The following is a 20,000-nucleotide window of genomic DNA, read 5'->3' on the forward strand; positions in this document are numbered from 1 at the left end:
CCTGTGATGGCTCATGGGGCTAGGTGACTTCCTTGGTGTTAACCATTAATTTTTTGATTGAAGTTCTTTCTGGGAGAAAATTCCAAAATAATGTTTTGCAACAACAACAACAGCAAATATTATTTATGTCCTTATTTGCTCTGCTGTAAACAGGTCAGCCATACAAGGACACTTCTGTACATTTAGTACTCTTTAGACATTATTTTTATTGTGAATTTACCTAAAAGTGGAATAATTTTGACGATTATATTTTTATTACTGCTGTATATTTCTGCAGACTTGTGTTTGATCGCGAGACAGGAAAGCCAAAGGGATATGGCTTCTGTGAGTACAAGGATCAGGAAACCGCTTTGAGTGCTATGAGAAATTTAAATGGTTATGAGTTAAATGGAAGAGCTTTACGAGTTGACAGTGCAGCATCAGAGAAAAACAGGGAAGAAATGAAAGGTTAGTCAGTCCAGTAAACTTGTATGCTGGTGCATTTCAGGTGCCTACACGTACAAGAATGACTGAATTTTTTCAAAGACGACCAAAATTGCATGACCCATAGGGCTTATGCAATTTGTAGTCTTTGAAAAAATTTACAAGTGCTTATTTATTCCAAACTGCACGAGAAAAATCATGTGATAAGTTATTAAACACACAGGTGATTATACAAAATCACGAGCTCTCATTGGTTCGCTATCTCGGATTATCAGCCGATAATCACCTTGACGGACAAAATGGCTGCCGGTAGTCATTTTGCCACTGTAAGTGAAGATGATTTTGCGTTGAAATGTTTTTATTTTTTCTCTTTTTTGAAATAATCACCTGTGTATTTATACTAAAACAATTATTCGCCTCAGGCTCAGTGATTATCGGTGAATATTCACCGATAATCACTTCGCCTTCAGTGAATAATTGTTAATTAATAACATACATGAAGAAATTCGAGATAGGTAAGGAAAAGAAACGCACGCGTATCACAACCTGGGAAAAATTACGCCATAAATTGCACCATACAGGGCGTGTGCTTGATTTGAAAACAAAAGATTTGATTGATTCTGACCAAACCCTATTGTTTATTAGCCAATCATAATCCAGAATTCTGATATGTAATTTGCACTGGTATTACCGGTACACTTTTTGCACGGTGTTACACTTGAACTGCACTGCTCTCAGCCAATCAGAAGCGAGTAATTTTTTCGTGTATAAGCAATGGAAACTGTCATGCCTTTGGCGGTTGATGATGAACTGAACATTAATTTTCTCAGTAAGTGGAACATTAGTTTTGTTCTGTTGTTTGGAGGTTTTTTATTGTAGGCCAGGATCAAACTTCAATGCAGCATTTTTTTTTATTGGGGGGGGGGGAGGGGAGGGAGGGTTGAATGTATGACCTGTTATTGTAAGTTGTTGAACAAGCAAAAAAAACCTCTCTGTTTCAGTTTAAGACAGCAGTAAAAAGTGTACATGTAGGTAATTTAATAAAACTTAATAAGAATCTGAATAATAACATTATTACAGTGGACTTCCGATAGCTTGAACCTTCAAGGGAAATTGAAAAAGGTTTGAGTTATCAGGAGTTTGAGTTATCATGAGTAAGGAGTTAAGCAGCAACCCTTTATGAACATACACGCACTGTAGTTAAAAGTACCCCGCTAAATCAACAAAATCTGATATGGACAATGCAAAAAGGACAAAGATTACACAGCTGCTTCAAAATAAATGAAATGTTTTGGACTGCATCCCTTTTTGTTTAGATTTGTGACGTATTGACAGAAGTTGTAAGAGTTATTGAGGGTAAAAATATATAGAGGATGACCTGAGGGGAAATGGAAATTGCATCAAGTCAGTGGAGGTTCGAGTTATCGAGGGTTTAAATGAAGTAAATGTATGATGGAAATCCAGGGGAAATGGATTTTGGCTCGAGTTGCATGTACATGTAGCAATGGTTCGAGTTATCAGGAGTCGACTGTATTGACATTCAACTGACTGTGGCTCCAATGATGGAATTAAGAGTTCACAAGTCCTCTTAAAATGATGTTTACACAGAACTTTAATACCCTTCAACAAGGAGTTCAACTCCACAAAAACTAAAAGAAAATTCAAAACAAAACATAAAATTACAATGCAAATAAGTTAAATTATAGTCTAACAACATACAAGGGGTCAGATAAAACCGGTAATATTCTTACAAAACAGGTAATGACAAAGACTACAGTGTAAATTTATTATTGTCATTTTAACAGGAAATCTCTCTATTGAGTTGTGTTAAGACAGCCTTTCTTTCTTTCCTCTAGGTATAGAAGGATTGTCTCGTCCGGAGGCAAACCCATATGGTCCACCTGTCGCACCTGAAGAAGCTCCTGAGGCTATCACCCAAGCGGTAGCTAGTTTACCACCAGAGCAAATGTTTGAGCTCATGAAACAAATGAAGGTAAAATGAAACTTTAACATTATTGTTGTTGTACAGCGTATGGTTTACGGTGATTCCTTAGAAATAGAACTTGTTGTAGATTTTCAATGAAACTTTGAAAGCTGTTGTAACAAGTCATGTCAAGGAGATGATAAAAATGTAATAAAAAGGGGGTCACCGTGCTCGTTTCCATGGCACGACGCTGACAAATGCAACTATTCTGGCTACTTTGAAAATTGCCGCGCAGCCCCAATGTTGGACAGATTTAGCAGACCGTGGTTTCACTCTGTGGTTTTTTCAAGTGCGTACCAGAAAAATTTATTTGAATGCCTTTGTGAGTACTTAACACTCCAAAATAAATTTTACTTTAGTGTGGGTTGTTCAACTCGTAATGGCTCCTTCCGCACAATTTAATCAAATTGCCAAAAACCCAGCTATATATTTTTGCACTACTCCATGGATTAGCAACTGTATAATTTAGGAAATAAAAAATGGGGGTCACCATACTTGTTCAGGAGAAAATAGCCATTCCTTGATGGATTAGGGTTGGCGTCAATCAAAATCTGCCATTTTATCAATGTGCCAGCACTCGTGCCAATGATGCCTGCCCAGGAATTATGCACAGTAGGGTTGTGCAATGCAAAACCAGGGAATCACCTTAATTAAAATATTTCTAAAAATAATTTTATTGTTGTCAGTCATTTTGGTACCATATAATTATTGTACACCCTTTATGATTTCTTATGATCCTGGTCTAATAATTATTGTTGATCATTTCAGCATTGTAGCAATGTGAGTACTGAGCAATATTATTTTTTATCCTCCATTCCTCTCTTACTTTACTTGCCACTGCTTCTTAGACTCTTAAACCTGTCTTTGAGGCTGTGTAGGGGCTTATGGCTGGTATGCGATCAAAATAATTTTGACTCAGGCATGGGGGTGCTTTTCATCACCAATAAAATTTTATTGTGAAAGCTCCAGAATTTCTCAAGAACCCTCCCAGCTTTTACAGTGGCTGGGCAGTTCTCAAAATACAATTTGAAATCAACTTGTTTCAGAAAAATTTGGCTAACTAAGCCATCAGTCAAAGAACATGTGCACAGACCCTCTAGTACTAATTCCTGAGGTGTGTTTTTGACCTTTTTTGACCTTTTTTGACAATGAGAAAAGAAGTAGTTAGTTCAGATGAAACAATTCCCCAGCTGATTGAAGATGGCAGCCAAAAGGGATAGAAACTTGTGAAGTACATGTATCCATTGAGATCTCTGAAACCCAAAACATGAAAGACATCATTCAGTTCATGAAACATGTTTGGGGCCTCTTTGTCTTTGAGGAGCACAGGATCCTCCTTACATTGTCTTGTTTATTCTCTCCAGATTTGTATCCAGAACAATCCTGAAGAAGCTCGGCAGATGCTGCTTCAAAACCCTCAACTTGCCTATGCTTTACTCCAAGCTCAAGTTGTCATGAAAATTGTTGATCCTGTGATTGCTCAGGTTTGTGCGTGAAATAGCAAAAGTAATAAAAAGCACATAGTGACCAACCCATTCCTTCACCCAAAAAGACTGAAATTCTAGCTTTTGCTGCCGTTAACTACATGTATATTCAGCTGTTACTCATCATCATTATCTGGTCAAGCTAGCTCGGACGTGAAGCTTGTCACACCATCCATCATGATCTTGCTTCAAGGTCAGAAGTTATTCAGGTAGACATCCAGTGTCTCTGCATAGTTGGTCAATATAGGTGGTATTACTGGTTGACCAACTAGGTTTTGGCCATGGCAAAGAATCCAGAGCAAGAGGTCACTTGCAAGTTGTTGCTTCGCTCACCAGCAATTTCCAGCAAAACACATTCTGCGCTCATGTAAAATAGTTGAATTTTTAGGGATGGGTCCATAGAGCTGTGATTTGGTGGGATGTTGTCTCCATGAAATGTTCAGAACAGCTCTAAGTATCTGAATGCAGGTACCATCAAGGTTCTCAGTCACACTGTGTCAACATCCACAGTGTGGCACCATACATCAAGAGATATTCAACTGTAGTGCAAAAGAAATTACGTTTTATGTCATCTGGTACTGTACATGTAGATCTGATTTCCAGACTACATGCATCTTATTTAAGGCTGCCCAAGCTGTTACTATTCAATAGTTTTTAGCATTATTAGGTAGTATTTTAAGAAATAAATAAATAAATAAATAACTAAATAAATAAATATTATTTTCAGAAAAACCCTTTTGAGAGAAATCTGCCTTGGATGTTTTTTTGTTATGCCAGATGCTCAGCTGTCCTTTCCCTTAAATTGCATCTTACTGGGCATCTTACTGGGTACTACAATTCTAAATTTTTGTGCCCACTGCAAACGTAATGTGGTAACAGCCCTTGATATATTTTAGGGGACTTTATATTGGTCAAAGAATAACAAAGGTTCTTTTCAATAAAATTGGTGATTTGTAGAAATTTTCTGAAGCACTCTTTTTTAACTTCCGCTAAGTGGCCTAAATCACAAGATTATCTAGAATTACAACTTTTTTTTTTTGCAGGGCATACTGCACCGCCCCAGTGAACCAGCTGCACCAATAGAGCCCGTTGGACCTCCCCAGCCAAAGCCTTTGATGCATTCGGGACCCTTTGGAGGTGCTCCCAACAATGATGGACTACCTGGCTCCTTTGATATGCGACAGCATGGATCAGAGCCTCCAATGAGGGGACCTCCAGATATGAGGGAACCTGATTTGAGAGGGGCTCCAGGAGACAATAGGGGACCACCAGGTCTCAGGGGACCAACTGATATCAGAGGTCCTCCAGATATGAGAGGCCCACCAGACATGAGGGGTCCCCCTGAAGTAAGAGGTCCTCCAGATATGAGAGGTCCACCAGACATGAGAGGTCCCCCTGACGTAAGAGGTCCTCAGGATATGAGAGGCCCACCAGACATGAGGGGTCCCCAGGACATGAGGGGCCCCCCAGACATGAGAGGTCCTCCAGACATGAGGGGTCCTCCTGATATGAGGGGTCCAGGTAGGATTGTTATGTCAGAATTTTGGGCAGTTACTTAATTAACCCAATGACTCCAAAACTACCCCCCATTGATGACTAAAATTGTGCGGTGTTAGGCAGAGTAAAATCTATTAGGTCTCCCTCCAGGGAGTCAATGGGTTAACATTGTTTGTGTAGTATTACTATACCAGCTACACTGTACTAACTACATTTAAGATTTTTTTTTCATTTGTAAGCTAGTCAAAGCTGTGTAAATTTGTTTAAGATGGTTTAGTTATAATCTCATTTGTGCTGTTGTTGTCTGTCATTTTTGCATGGAGAGCCATTTAGAAAAAATACTTCTTTGAATTCTCTGGAGGTAAATCACAACAAAATCTTGTGGTTTGATGTTATGAATCATGGTACCTAGAGAAAATCAGGGCTAAAAATTGTGACTGAATTTTTTTCCCTTTGCGACTAAAATATCTGGAGAAGTCGCAAATTTGTGACTTGTTTTCACCTTTGCTCTTTCGAAACAAAAGGGTTAACACTTGCTACTTTGTTGCTACTTTTGCTAAAATAAATAAAGAAATAAAAAAAATTATTGTCTCTCTCCGTGAAGTTTATTTGAATCTGAAGATAGCGTAATTGTAGCAGAATTGTAGTGGAATTTAGCTGCAATGTTACGTGCGCAACTCCATTCCTTCAATCATTCACCACTTTCAGCGGTTTCTTTACAAGCAAGTATTGCGGGCTCATTTTGTTTTGCTAAACCACTGACAACACAATTCAGCATGACGATTTTGCGACTAAAATTTTCTAAATTGCGACTAAATTTTCATAGCTTCTCACAAAATTGGGACTAGATTTTTTCGTTAAATTTGAGCCCTGAAAATGCATGATCTATTTTTGTTTCAAGAATTCAGATTTGGGTTTTCCCATAACAAAACATCCACTATTTTTTAAAAGTCAGTTTGGAATTCATCATCCTAGAAAAGAAGACTGGTCCAGCTTTTCATTTGAAATCCCATGTAAAGGAAAGTACAGTGTACATAACATAAGCTTCCCTGTAAATTATTTTCCATTAAAGTTTTAATTCTTTTTATCCAGGCCCAGATGGACGAGGTCCTCCAAGGGATATGAGAGGAATGCCCCCAGACATGAGAGGCCCTCCAGATAGGGGTCCTGACATGAGGGGACCACCAAGCAGAGGACCAGGGGATATGAGAGGACCTCCTGATAGGGGCCTTGGTGATATGAGAGGAGGTCCACCTGATCGAGAGATGAGAGGCCCTCCTGACAGAGGTCCAGGGGATATGCGAGGTCCCCATGATAGGGGTCCTGGTGATATGAGGGGTCCCCCAGACCGAGGCCCAGGTGAAATAAGAAGTCTTCTTGATATGCGTGGACCAGGACCGGAGAGAGAATTTAGAGGCCCTCCAGATATGAGAGGACCAGAAGGGAGAGGTAAACTGTCATTGCCATGGTTACCATAGCCTTATCGCACCAAATTGTTTTTACATCATCAAGCTATCATTTAGGGTGAATTGAAATGTTTCACAACGGCTGTTAGTGTGTTACTACAGAAACACATCAAAATGTCTACTGGAAGTTAACCAGTTTGAACTTTTATCTTTTTGATTGTCTTTGACCAGTAACATCTGTGAATGGTTTCATTGTATTGCAATAGTAAATTAGTTTGTTGTGTTGTAAAGGAGATGGGGAATTTGAGGTTCATTTGTCATGAATGAAATAATGAACTCGGTATACTTAGAGAAAGCTGAGCTTTATGAGCTTTTGGTTACCAATCCGGATGCACAACCAGTTACATGTAGAAACAGAGATTTGTGGGAGCTAAAGCCATTTAACCTTTCTAGGTCCACCAGGTCCGGAATTTAGAGGCCCACCACAAGACCAGTTTGGAGACCCCAGAGAACGCCGCATGCCATTTGATCCCAGGGACCCAAGAAACAGAGAACCACCCAGAGGTATTGTCTTCACAATTTTTTTTTCTGAGAGCAAAAGTGCCCCCATTGGTTGATCTTTGAATGTTTGTTTTTTTCATCTTGTGAAACTGTGGCCAAATTTTTCCCATTGAAGGAACACTTCCTTGTAAAGTGAGTTTTTCCGCTGGATAAGGAACAAATGAAGCGGAAAATGTTTTTCTCACACACACAGCTGGCAGAATGGGGTCTAGTGTGTGGGAGGTCTTCAGGTCACATGGTATGTTGGTAGCTCAATTTGTTTTTTTGGCCATCTGCCAGTGGCTGACCTGCGCCTCCCAACCACCCACCTTTCATGAGTGACTTTTCGGTCCAGCTTTGTAGCTTTTTTAGGATGTTTATCACTTTCCATTCAGTTTGTAAATAATCTTCACTGTGCTCAAGGCCCTGTGGTTGACTTGGCTTGGTTCTCAGTCGTGTGTGAGAATTTATAGTGTGACACATACCAGCTTTTAATTTTTTTAAAAATGGCAAAAACCTGAGGACAACATGCCTGAGCTAAAAAAATGGAGGACATATTGACTCCTTTTTTATCTTGTTTCCCTAATCCTTAGCATGCAGCTTTTGACAGGTCATCTTTTTAAAGTGGTTCATTCAGGATAAATCAGTTGTAATTTGTTAATCGACTCAAAAGACACTTACGAGTCACATACCCAGTAACATATACTGAACCTAAGCTCCTTTGTTTACTTCTTAAGTGAGAAAAAGGATGCAAGAATTATGACATGTTTTTTGTTGCATTTGCTCACGAAGTCCATTTGATACAAAAATACTTGTTACTTGTCAAAAAGTGAGACAAGCAAATTTTAGCGTTGTTTAATTGAGTTTAAGAACATTCTACAAAAGTCACTGCTCGTGATGTATTCTCAACCATTTGATAGGTTAATGCCTTATGAATTGTTAATGAGTTTTATAATACAGATACAATGTAGCTACTACTTGGTACATATCATCAAACCCTCACTTAAGTCAGAAGTTTCTTGAACTTTGCCATGTCCACCAGTGGTCTAGCCTAACTCAAGTCTATTGCTGTTCTTACAGATGAGCGACGAGGTCCCTCAATTGACCCAAGAGATCAACCCAGGGATCCCAGGGGCCCTCCACCTCCAGAACAAAGATTTGGCCCTCCGAGTGGTCCACGGGATCCTCGTGGAGACCAAGGCCCTCCAGGGCCCCCATCTGATGGTCGCTTCTCAGGACCTGCTCAATCACCACAGCAGCAATGGGGACCTAACCAAGGAGGGCCTCCTCCAAGGGGTCCTCAAGGTAAGAAACACAGTCACTGTCATCGTTATGCTGATTATTGTTTTTGTTGCTGTCATCATCAGGGTTGTAAATTTGCCTTCATTGGCTCGTTTGACAAAACCAAGTTTTCATATCATATCATTTAATTGGCCAATATCAATTTTACCGCAATTGCTTGCAATTGCTTCGCAATCTGATTGGCTAATTTTCCGTTGTCAATAAGAGTCTGGACTACGTTGTACGTGTCATGCTCGTGTCATTTTGTCACGCAATGCAATAGCCAATCAGGAACGCCCATTTTGGGAAATAAACCAATCATATTGCTAGAAAGTTATAGACAACGGTTGCTCTTTCTTCGTGTTTTGACCACTGTGATGACGAATATCGTTGTCGATAAGAGTACAGATACGCATAATAATTGCCATAGTACTCTTTGTTTGTCCCTCCAAAATTTTGCATAAACGTTGTTGTTATTTTCTCTTGGGACTTACAATGGCCCCAAGACAAACTGGAAACAAAGCTTATGCAAAATTCTGGAGGGATTAACAAAGATTATTACCGTATTTTTGATATTGGCTAACTGAACAACGTGATTGGACGGTTATGGGGCCACTCTTCAAGTAACAGGGCAATGTCATTATCAAACTTACTTTAGTGGTCAAGAGTTTTTACTGCAGTTGTTAAGATAAATTTTCCCGACTTTTTCGTTAAAATGCCACTGCCACCGTAGGAAAGATTTCCGAGCTGACGTTTCAAGGGTTAGCCCTTCTTCAGAGCGATAATTTATGATCAATTATCTCCATCTCTCAGATAGTGCGTTCCCTGTGATTTGCTGAATTAGCTGGCTGAATTCTACAGTACGGCCCGCTAAATTTGAAATTTCGAGAGAGCATTCTCTAGAAAGTTTTTTCATGTCGTTTCTGTTACATAAACTTGTAAAAATGTGTGAATCATACAAACAACTATTTCAAACAGTCAAGAAGATTTCGTTTTTTTGTATTTTGACACGGCAATATTTGTGGCAGTTGAACCTTCCGCTTGACTTCAACTAGTTTCCTTTCCCGCGCGGGTGATTAGCACAGAGATATGATAAGCATCTTACCATAGTTAATCGAGGGACTGGTTATGAAACCTTAGAACTTTCAAAAGCGAGAACAATGTTGTTGCAATCGTTGTTGAATTGACCGTGACCCTGCACAATCGTTTGTTTTCGCTTCGCACGGGGTCGCAAATTAGTTGCGCATCATTTAAAATCGAAGTATTTGATTGGTTATCTTCTCGAAAAAAAGGCGTGTTTTGTGCAGGGTCGAGGCCAAAAATACGGACAAAAACATGAAACAAAGGAACTTGTCCAGTTTCATAACCATCTCCATGCATTAACTATGATCTTACTAACCTCGTTTTCTTGGTCCGTACTGTAAATTTACGGACGCGTGTGCGCTTCGTTATCATTTCTTTCTCCCCGTTTCACCTACACAGATCATTTTGCATGGTGTACAGGTTGTACAATAGATCACATTAATTTTGCGGAGATGCACGTAAAACGGTCGATTATTTTAACGGGTGTGCGTCTATCGATCGATCTCTTGTGCGCGGTGATTACAAGTGATGTTGGCTATGATAGCCAGTAAAACGCTGGTGTTAAATTCAGACTTTTAAGGTTATTTACATCCGATATTTTTATATCAGGTTTCAATCCACCCCAGGGGGCCCCTGGACAGGGCGGTGACGTCACTGCACAGGATCAAGAAAAGGTAATTTGTTGTTTTAATCTGTGGTGGTATTTCAACCCTGCTTGAACCAACTAAGACCAAATGAACTTGGCATTCTGACAAATTTACGAGACCAGTGCTGTCTTTTGTTAGTCAGTGTAGAGCGAGTTTCAATCGCGTGTCGTAAAACCAAAACCAAAGTAATTTCTTTGGCCAATCAAAAAGGACGGAGGCAATCCGGTAAACCAATCAAAACTCGAAGTAATTACTCGTAGCCGACACAACGCGCGGGAAAATGTGCACGCGCGAGCCACGATTGGTTTTGGTTTCACTTCTGATTGGTCGAAAAAGTGGCTCGAGAACCTTGAACCAATCACTGAGTGAAGTAATGCAAAACCACGTAACGTAATAGTCACGTCTCAGCTGACCAGTCAGGACAATGATCAGTGAGATTATGCGATCAAATCGAACACTGAAAAGATTCCTATTCAATCAGTCGAACTGAAAGTTAATGTCAACTCTAGTAGGATCAGCCTGGGAGTTGACTCGCATTGAGGTGGAGGCAGGATTTAACTTAGAGGGGTTGAGAGAATTGTCTCCCAAGGTGTACACTTCTTGTAGTGTCAGGGGACATCGTTTTGACGTTACTTCTCTATATCTTTGAAATCATCTCTGTTTTGAGCTGTTTCAAAACAATGACTGCGATTACGTTAGCGATGTTTTGTTAGCTCAAGTTTTTCATCACACATCGCACTTGTTTAGAAGTTCATTTTAGGGTTTTGACCAAACCACCCGAACCAGTCCCCCTCAGAACCGCTTTAGCTCACCTGCGGAGGGTCTTGGTTCATCAATTTTATTTATTGTTGGACCAATTCGGACTTGTTCCAAAGTACTATCACCTGTCAAATCTTGAGTGTTTATGTTTGGGCAGGTTCAAAGGCTTTGGGAAATCAATATGCAATATGCATGTGGATAGAGGCTTTATCTTCTCTACCCATTTGCAGATTTGCAGATATTTTTAGCAGTGATATTTCTCGAGATAGTTTAAAATCTCACGCAATCACGTTAATTGTAGCTTCTGTTTGTGAGAAGTTCTCTACACAGTAAGATTTACCATTTTGATTGATATCTTATTTTTTGAGGGTAGGTGAATCAAATGGTTTTTCCTTTGAGATATAGCCTGCGAACGCAGACGTATTTCCGGTTTCTCTCCGGGGGAGAGAAACGACCGCCGGAAATACGTCAGCGTTCCCCGGCTAGTTGAAATAGGGAGATAGACAGGGTCGATAGTCTTATTGAATTGCACTGTGGGACTGTTTTAGGGACGAGCCATTGTTTATAGTCGTTTACTCTGCAAAGCAAAAAGACTGTCGTGTATTCTTGTACGATATCAATTTACTTCAGGTTATATCTCTTATCTTTATAACTTACGTTGTTAGTAAGAAAATGTCTTAGTACCACGATCTCAGTGACCTTTTGATCAAATCTTTTGGTTTTCCGGACAATTTTGCACCTTGGCAAGCGAGCCGTCGTTTTGAAATTGTCTTTGTACAATATTCTGGTGGTTGAGCAAGCTCAGCTGCTAGTATATCGCTTTCTTGCAACTTGAGTTCTTGCTCCGCGCACGCATTGATGAAATTGCGTCTCCCACAACAGTCCCACAGTGTAATTCAGCAAGGCTTTCGACCCTGTCTACCGCGCAACCTCAAAGAGGCCAATACCTAACGCTCATGTGAATACCGAAGCACGTCATCCAAACTTTTCATTAGGGACCTTGAAATCTACGACGGTCGAAGTCGACACAAACATCACCTGAAAATATAACTTTGCTCTATGATAAGTTTTACGCGATTATTCCTTCTCGTTCACGTCCTACAATGTGGGCGAAGTATCCAAAAAATAAATTGGTACGAGCGATTTTCAGAATGAGAGATTGTCCGTTGCATGCTCTCGTTGTCGTCAAAACATCAAATGTGGTGATTCTCACGTCGTCGTTATAAAGAGTACCGCAAAAATATGTGCAAAGATCCGTGCTGCACGAGCAGCACGATCATTTATGCTTTTTTAACCAATGATATCATGATGGTCGCCGTCGTCATTGTCTTTTCTTAAGCCCCCTATTTTTGCGGCCGGAGTTAAGCGCGGGAAAACTCAGCGAGCAAATCACAATAGGTCTTTCTCTTGTCTCTGAGTTACGGAGAATGTGGTGGTAGAATTTTATCCAATCACAAGCGAAGTCATGCAAAACGAAAGGAAAAGCAGCTTGAGATCTTATCCATTTTTTTAAACTTCAGTTCGTTTCGTACAAGCTGCCATTCCAAGCTGTCAAATCAGTCGGCTCAGCTTCTTCCACACTTAAGCGTTTTGCCCTATCTTTAATGAAACTCTTCAAAACGACTGAATTTAAAATTTTCCCTATTTGTTAGGTCAATGTTTCCAAAAGCGTCGGCTTTCATCTATCAACGTTTTCAGGTCTCTGCTGATTAAACCGTTTTTAAAAGTGGTCTTGAGCTTTTTAAGGTAGATGACGCAAAAATAAATCAAAGTATCGGTTTTCAAACGGAAACACGTCATTGAGGAGTAGTAATGAGGATGTAGTCTCCCTTGTATCCGTTTTTGGGATGTTAAAAGGTGAATGGAGACAATTGAGGATGAGAGCTGGTTTTTTATTTTAATTTTGTTTTCTTTCAGGCTGCCCTGATCATGCAAGTCTTGAGTCTAACTGATCAACAAATTGCTTTATTGCCAGAGGATCAAAGGCAGAGTATCATGGTTTTGAAGGAGCAGATTGCGCAAAGCACTCCACATTAATTTATGATAATAATTTCCGATAACTTACCTTTATTTGTTTAATAAAATTTGTGAAAACGTGACCTTTGAAGTCTGGAGTTGTGGAAAGTTCGTTGTAGCAAAGGTGATGATAGAAACAATGCGCAATTATTATTTTGACATTGACAAACACAGTTTACAAAGAAATACCTTTCATACTCGAGGATAAGCTCTAAGAAAAGTTCTTGGCCCGTGTGGCGGACGAGATGTGTGTGCTTGTCAGCTGTGTGATGAGAGGCGAAGCCTAAAGGGAATTGTTCAAGAGGCAACGCATCCTGCCAACAGAGCCTTTCTTAATTCGACGAGAAAGGAAAGACTGGAGAAATCGTGTTAAGTCTTAATTTTATTGAGTATCCGCAAGCCGTTCCTTGGACACAGTTTCAAACCCAGGTCAATTCTCGATCGCACTCCTAGACGCCACACTGATTTTCCTACTTGAAGTCTCGATTTTGATCCTGGCCTTGTCAAAATATGATGCCCCCGTTGCCTAAACCGGTTTGACCGGAATGGCTTGCCCAGACAGAACCTTGCTCGCCCTCTGGTGAGTTTCAGAGAGGCTCTGTTCGCAGGGTGGAGGCAACGCCGCGAATAAACCATCGCAATCCCGGCCAATTGTAGCAGTCAGGAACTAAAAATATGCTTGTAATCATTCTTCTGTCGGCATTCGTCTCTCGCGAACAGTTTCGCGTGTTTAAATCCCGCCAGGTTCACAGACTAAAAAGTTGGTTAGAGCGCCGCACTCGCGAAGTCACGGGTTCAAACTCCGTTGAAGTGCTGAGTTTTTCAGGCTTCTCTACGCAATTGCTAAAATTGCGTTCATAACTGCAAGGATCATAGCAGTTCAATATATGATTCATTTCTTATATCATTTCGTTCGTTAAAAACTTCTGCATAGGCGTTTTATCCCATGTGTCGATTCCATCTAAGAAGTGATGTAAGTAGGACCCCCGAATACGGTTGCCTGTAATTCCGAGCGAAGTAAGTTTACTTGAAGGCAACAGCGTTTGACGGGATTAAATTCCAAGTCTTTTTGCATTACTGCAGTTCCGATATAGCGAAGATATCGTTGACGTCACCAATTGTCATTACTGCGCCAACCTGAGCCTCTTCGGCTGTCGAAACAAAGGGCCTTTTGTTTCTGTGGTTGACACATTCGAATGATAAAAACGATGTTTGTCAACAGATATCTTCCCTCTATCAAAATCGTACACTTGTTTGAAGATGAGAGCTTCCAATTTCTGCTGCAGTATTTGCACGGACGCGCGCTCATGGATTCACCCTCATGGGCATTGCGCAATCTTCCAGATGGAAAGAGAAAGTAGGGAGTTCAAGAAACGATAACAGCAGCGCCATAAAACAAAAATACCCTTTTTTATACATATTTTTGCAGTAATCTGCATAAGAACGACGTGAAATCAACAAATTTGTGGTTTTGACGACAACTTGAGCATGCAATTATGAACCTTTCATCCTCTATTTCTACTCTGAAATCGCACGTACTCAATTATTCAAAGACTTATTGTTGGTCCGGCCATTCTCGTCCCTAGAGGCCGCTATTCTTTCGGTCAGCACCGAGAATAACGACCTCTAGCCGGTTCCGAAATACGCGCAGCCTCTGTGGGGGTCTATTTTGATAATCGTTGACAGCTACTAATTGTTTCAATTTTCTGAGATTGCGCAGACGAGCCGGACTTCCTAGCCGCTAGAATCAAAATGATGGTGGCAATCTGTCCTTATATCACATAAAGAATCCCAATTACGTAATCTACCAATTAACAACTTGAAAAAGCGTAAGAATTTCACAATGGATAATTATGTCGCTAGCCTTACATTCGTATGTTTCATCCCTTCCAAGGGGCTCAGTCCCTTATCCATTGTGAAATTCTTACACTTTTTCAAGTTGTTAATTGGCAAATTACGCAATTGGGAGTCCTTATGTGATATAAGGCCAGATTGCCACCATCATTTTGATGCTAGCGGGACTTCAAGCACGATGTTTGACGAGTTAGCCGAAAGGTCTCTGATGAGTCCCTTGGCAGGGATGAAACATACTTAAGGCTAGCCACATAATTATCCATTTTGAAATTCTTAGACGTTTTCACAATAAAGTACGGCTTTTTTATTGCGAACTTCTGTGGGTAAATATCTTTTTCAGTTTGTTATCGAGATTCCCATACAAATCCTTATAATTTTTTTTTAAATCCTCCGAGTCTGGGTTACCTGTGGCACAGGTTCCCTGAACTGACGTAAAGTAATCACTGAATCAGTGAAAAAGAAAACAATTGTACTCGAAAGTGAAAAATATGAGGGAAATAATAACGTCTCAAAAAAAAACGTCTCACCTCGTTTTAAGGTGAGGTTTCTTGCCGTCTGTGTGGTTTTTGTAAGGAAAGGAAAGGAAAGGAACTTTATTTAAGTGTCTAGTCGTTCTAGCGCTGGAGCGCTAATTGGGGACACTGTAAATTGAAATGAACAATGAAAGTAAATCAAGTCAAATGTCTTGAGGCTTTATTTGATTTTCAAAACGTTTATGGTTGTTTTCAGTGTCGGTGTTTTCCCCATACGTATGTTAACCCAAGGGTGAAAACTACGATGCAGAAATCAGAAAGATAAGCTGCTGTAAATTCCACTCAGACCAAGGACAATAATGCTGCTACATATTTCCTTGTATGAGACAAAAATTTATGGAAAGGAATTGAAAAGTCGCCAAAACTGCTTGATTTTGCTTTTCGGGGAGTCTTTCTTCCGATGTTGCATGCACAAAACGGTTGCAAAACACCTTGGGTCGATTTGAGCTGTTTTGGTGGAATTTACAGCAGTTTATCTTTCCGACTGCTGCACCAGAGTTTCCAACTTTAGGTTAATATAGTTACCTAGGGAAAACACCGACGCTGAAAACGACCATAAACTTGCTGAAAATCGCATAAAGCCTTACAAAAACCACACAGAAGGCAAGAAGACTCATCATAAAACGAGGTAAGATCTTTTTATTCAAAAGTTTGCTGATATTTTTCATTTTCAAGTACAGTTGTTTTCTTTTTCACTGATTTAGTGATTAATTTGCCTCAGTTTGGGGAACCTGTGCTAACATTTGTGGATTCATTTTGCCATTTCTCCATTTCCCCATTTCGTCACTTCACCATTTCATGTTTTAACACGCCCCTTAAGCAATGAGGAGGACCTGTTGGTTTTTTTTTTCGCATTTTTTCGCTAGACAAAGGGGTCCAAATCCGTGGGGGGGGGGGGGGGGGGATGGTCCATATCCGCTGCATGAAATCTAAAAGTGTACAAAATAGTTCAGTCACGACTGACTTGTTTCGTCGATCTGCTTGCGAACTCCTCGCGTTGCTGTCATGGACTCGGGGCAGGTTACAGAACTTTTGCAGTGCCCGGTTTGTTTTAAACAGTTGGATCAAACTTGTAAAGTTTTGCCGTGTCAGCACACTTTCTGTAGACTATGTTTGAGGCAAATTGTCGAGGGAAGAAACGAATTGCGATGCCCAGAGTGTAGGATTCTTGTCAAAAAAAACGTTGACGATTTACCGGCGAATATCTTTCTCGTGAGGTTTCTGGAAAGTTTGAAATTGGGAGAACACAGAAAGAAATCTTTGGACAGCATTGGTAAAGAAACAAGAGATGTTTCTGTTAAGGTATGAATGTCTCATATACATTTACATTTCAAAACACTTAGTGACATGAGTGCAAGCTTAAATTAATTAAACAAAAGCGAAGTGCGAAAATAAGTATAAAAATATAGAATAAAGTAATATGACAATGAATATATGTAGTCTGAATTGGTGGGGAAAGATTTCTGTGTTCTTACTTCCTTACTTCCTTATACTTACACCTTTTGTCCTCCGTGAACAATAGCTGTAACAATGGATGGCCCCTGGGGGCTGCCCGCTTTGTTTTTAGAAGGTTATTCTTTTTTGTTTTGATTTTTGTATTTTAAGTGTAAGTAGACTTAAGAAAAAATGTCGATTTTGCGCTCAAACTACGGAAAATCAATTTTTCTTTACTGCGTTTGAACAAAATGCGCGTTTTTAGTCCTTGAATTAGATGGTGTGCCGTATTTTTGCGAACGAGAATAAAGAACTACGTTGATAATTTTGTCCATACCTCTTTCCTGAAACGTTTGTGAAACTCTTGGCTCTTAGTTGTAAGTAGCTATCGGAGTTTCTCGAAAATATATGGTATGGTTTTTATGCAATGAACAAGGTTTGCCTTCTCTTTACATTTATCAAACAATGAGTGATAGCAAACGATGCGAGTGTGAACAAACTTAACTGATTAGAGTGTAAAGTGAAGTGCTAGTTTTTGTACCCCATATGAACCATGTGAGCATTAGCCCTAGTAATGGAAATGGGCCCACACAAGGACAGAGAAAAACTCTGACCAGGGTGGGAATTGAACCCACGACCTTCGGCTTAGATCACCTCTGCTCTACCGACTGAGCTACAAGTATGAGTTTACCAGTACGATTTACCACAGGTTTTATTTAACTTGATAAGAACAGGACACTTTGAAAACTAGAACCCTTTCACTTTTGTTTATTTGGAGCGACATAAGACCCTTACTTCCAACGAATTGTTCCCATCTAGCCTTGTAGCTCAGTCGGCAGAACAATGGTGATATAATCCGAAGGTCAATAGTGCAATTCCCACCCTGATTAGAATCTTTCTCTGTCCTTACGTGGACCCACTTCCATAACTAGGACTAACGCCCAGATGGATATTAGGAAACGTTGCATTTTCTCTTAACTCTGTAATAATTGTCACACAATGTATGGCTAAAACTTCGCTATGATTGTTGCATCCGTCAGCAGACGTATAGGTAAATAGAAAGCGCTGTTTCACAAACAGCAAGTGGTAATATGACATGTTAAGGTAAAGACGTTACTCTCCTTTCTCAGGACAAACAAAAGCTGTATTCTTCTAGGACTCAGAAGCAGGCTGAGGAAACAATCCAACCGTCAGGAATGCATTGTATACCATGGTCTGATACCAGCTTCCAACCCTTCGGAATGCATGGTATACCATGGCCTGATACCAGCGCCCAACCCTCAGTAATGCATGCTATACCATGGTCTGATACTAGGGTGCGACCTTCAAGAATGCATGCTATACCAGGAGCTAGAAAAGTGCCTTGTGCAAGGGGCATTTGTTCCCTGCCGTCAGTTCATGAAAAGCACACAGAGCCAGGCGGATCCGAGGGACCCAACCAACGCCTTCAAGGCACAAGGAAATCACCTCAGGCACAAAGACCTGGAGGAATGCCAGCTCAAAGGCCAGCGAGTAAATTTGGACGAAATGGTCGGAAACAGCGGCGGGAGCTTCCTTTAGCTGGTTCGATTCAACCACAAGAACCAGTACAGCAAGTCATCTATATACCTGGACAACAGCCCTTAACTTCCTGCGTGTTGGCTGCAACTTCACTTCAAGAAGAGAAACAGATCATCGGTGAGCGCCTATACCCCTTGATCCAGGCCACTCACCCCGATCAAGCCGACACGATCACGAGCATGCTCTTGGAGACAGACAATGCTGAGCTGCTTCACATGCTGAACTCTCTTGAGGCCTTTGCTGCGAAGACTCAGGAAGCTGTGTCAGTACTGAGGATGCACAGACAAATAGAAATTGAAGCTCAAAGGCTGACTCCCAGCATGTTGGCTTCAGTTTTACCTGAAGGACAGAAACAGATCATCGGTGAGCGCCTATACCCCTTGATCCATGCCACTCACCCCGATCAAGCTGCCAAAATCACGGGCATGCTATTGGAGCTCGACAATGCTGAGCTATTGGACATGATGGAGTCTCCTGAGGCCTTTGCTGCGAAGACTCAGGAAGCTGTGTCCGTACTGAGGATGCACAGACAAATAGAAATTGAAGCTCAAAGGCTAACTCCCAGCATGTTGGCTTCAGTTTTACCTGAAGGACAGAAACAGATCATCGGTGAGCGCCTATACCCCTTGATCCATGCCACTCACCCCGATCAAGCTGCCAAAATCACGGGCATGCTATTGGAGACAGACAATGCTGAGCTATTGGACATGCTGGAGTCTCCTGAGGCCCTGGCTGCGAAGACTCAGGAAGCTGTGTCAGTACTGAGGATGCACAGACAAATAGAAATTGAAGCTCAAAGGCTAACTCCCAGCATGTTGGCTTCAGTTTTACCTGAAGAACAGAAACAGATCATCGGTGAGCGCCTATACCCCTTGATCCATGCCACTCACCCCGATCAAGCTGCCAAAATCACGGGCATGCTATTGGAGCTCGACAATGCTGAGCTATTGGACATGATGGAGTCTCCTGAGGCCCTGGCTGCGAAGACCCAGGAAGCTGTGTTGGTATTGAGAGCCTATAGCACAAAGAGAAAGAATGGTAGTTCACTTTTACCCAAGTGACTTATTACCAAAAAATCCAATTGTTATGTTAATCCAGGTGATGTGGTCAACAGATTGCACTTTTCATTTTAAACTTCTTACCGCCCAACATGTGTGGCACTCTATTGCAACGTCTGCTTATGTGATGATTTGATGATTCACGGCAGCAAACGTTGTAACAGTCATGGCAATTGTATCTGAAGAGTCCCGCACATATTGTGCAGTACGAGACTAGTTGGTAATAAAATGCCGAGTGAAATGATCTGTTGACCACAACACGTGGATTCTACTTGCGTTCTAGTTCTACTAACAGCACTGCACCAGCTGGCGCGCAAATCATCGACACAAGTACGAATTGATATGTTCTATTCTTTTAAATGTGGATTTCAGCAAAATCGAGTTTCAATAATGATAGAATAACTTTGCTTTCATCGGTAAAAAATCGAGATTGTCTAATCA

At 40.8% G+C, this 20,000-nt stretch overlaps 2 protein-coding genes across 3 annotated transcripts in view; both read left to right on the forward strand.

Moving 5' to 3' along the window:
- LOC138052952 (cleavage stimulation factor subunit 2-like) overlaps positions 1-13,203 on the forward strand; it is a 21,075-nt gene extending 7,872 nt beyond the window's left edge. Inside the window, exons 3-11 of the mRNA XM_068899557.1 lie at positions 278-447; positions 2,280-2,416; positions 3,772-3,891; positions 4,935-5,412; positions 6,481-6,837; positions 7,248-7,358; positions 8,415-8,639; positions 10,308-10,372; positions 13,022-13,203. Coding sequence (XP_068755658.1) covers positions 278-447; positions 2,280-2,416; positions 3,772-3,891; positions 4,935-5,412; positions 6,481-6,837; positions 7,248-7,358; positions 8,415-8,639; positions 10,308-10,372; positions 13,022-13,141 — 1,783 coding nt within the window. The 3' untranslated portion in view covers positions 13,142-13,203. The remainder of the gene's footprint in view (positions 1-277; positions 448-2,279; positions 2,417-3,771; positions 3,892-4,934; positions 5,413-6,480; positions 6,838-7,247; positions 7,359-8,414; positions 8,640-10,307; positions 10,373-13,021) is intronic.
- A 3,258-nt stretch (positions 13,204-16,461) lies between these two features.
- Positions 16,462-20,000, forward strand: part of LOC138050761 (uncharacterized) — a 5,508-nt gene continuing 1,969 nt past the window's right edge. The window contains exons 1-2 of one of the 2 annotated variants that reach the window (XM_068897048.1): positions 16,462-16,809; positions 18,072-20,000. The exon at positions 18,072-20,000 is cut by the window's right edge and continues 1,969 nt beyond it. In XM_068897048.1, the coding sequence (XP_068753149.1) occupies positions 16,513-16,809; positions 18,072-19,562 (1,788 nt within the window). In that variant the 5' untranslated portion in view covers positions 16,462-16,512 and the 3' untranslated portion in view covers positions 19,563-20,000. The remainder of the gene's footprint in view (positions 16,810-18,071) is intronic. The other variant, XM_068897049.1, reaches the window with a different exon arrangement.

The sequence above is a fragment of the Montipora capricornis genome, chromosome 6 (assembly GCF_036669925.1).
Source record: "Montipora capricornis isolate CH-2021 chromosome 6, ASM3666992v2, whole genome shotgun sequence".
Classification (NCBI taxonomy): Eukaryota; Metazoa; Cnidaria; class Anthozoa; order Scleractinia; family Acroporidae; genus Montipora; species Montipora capricornis.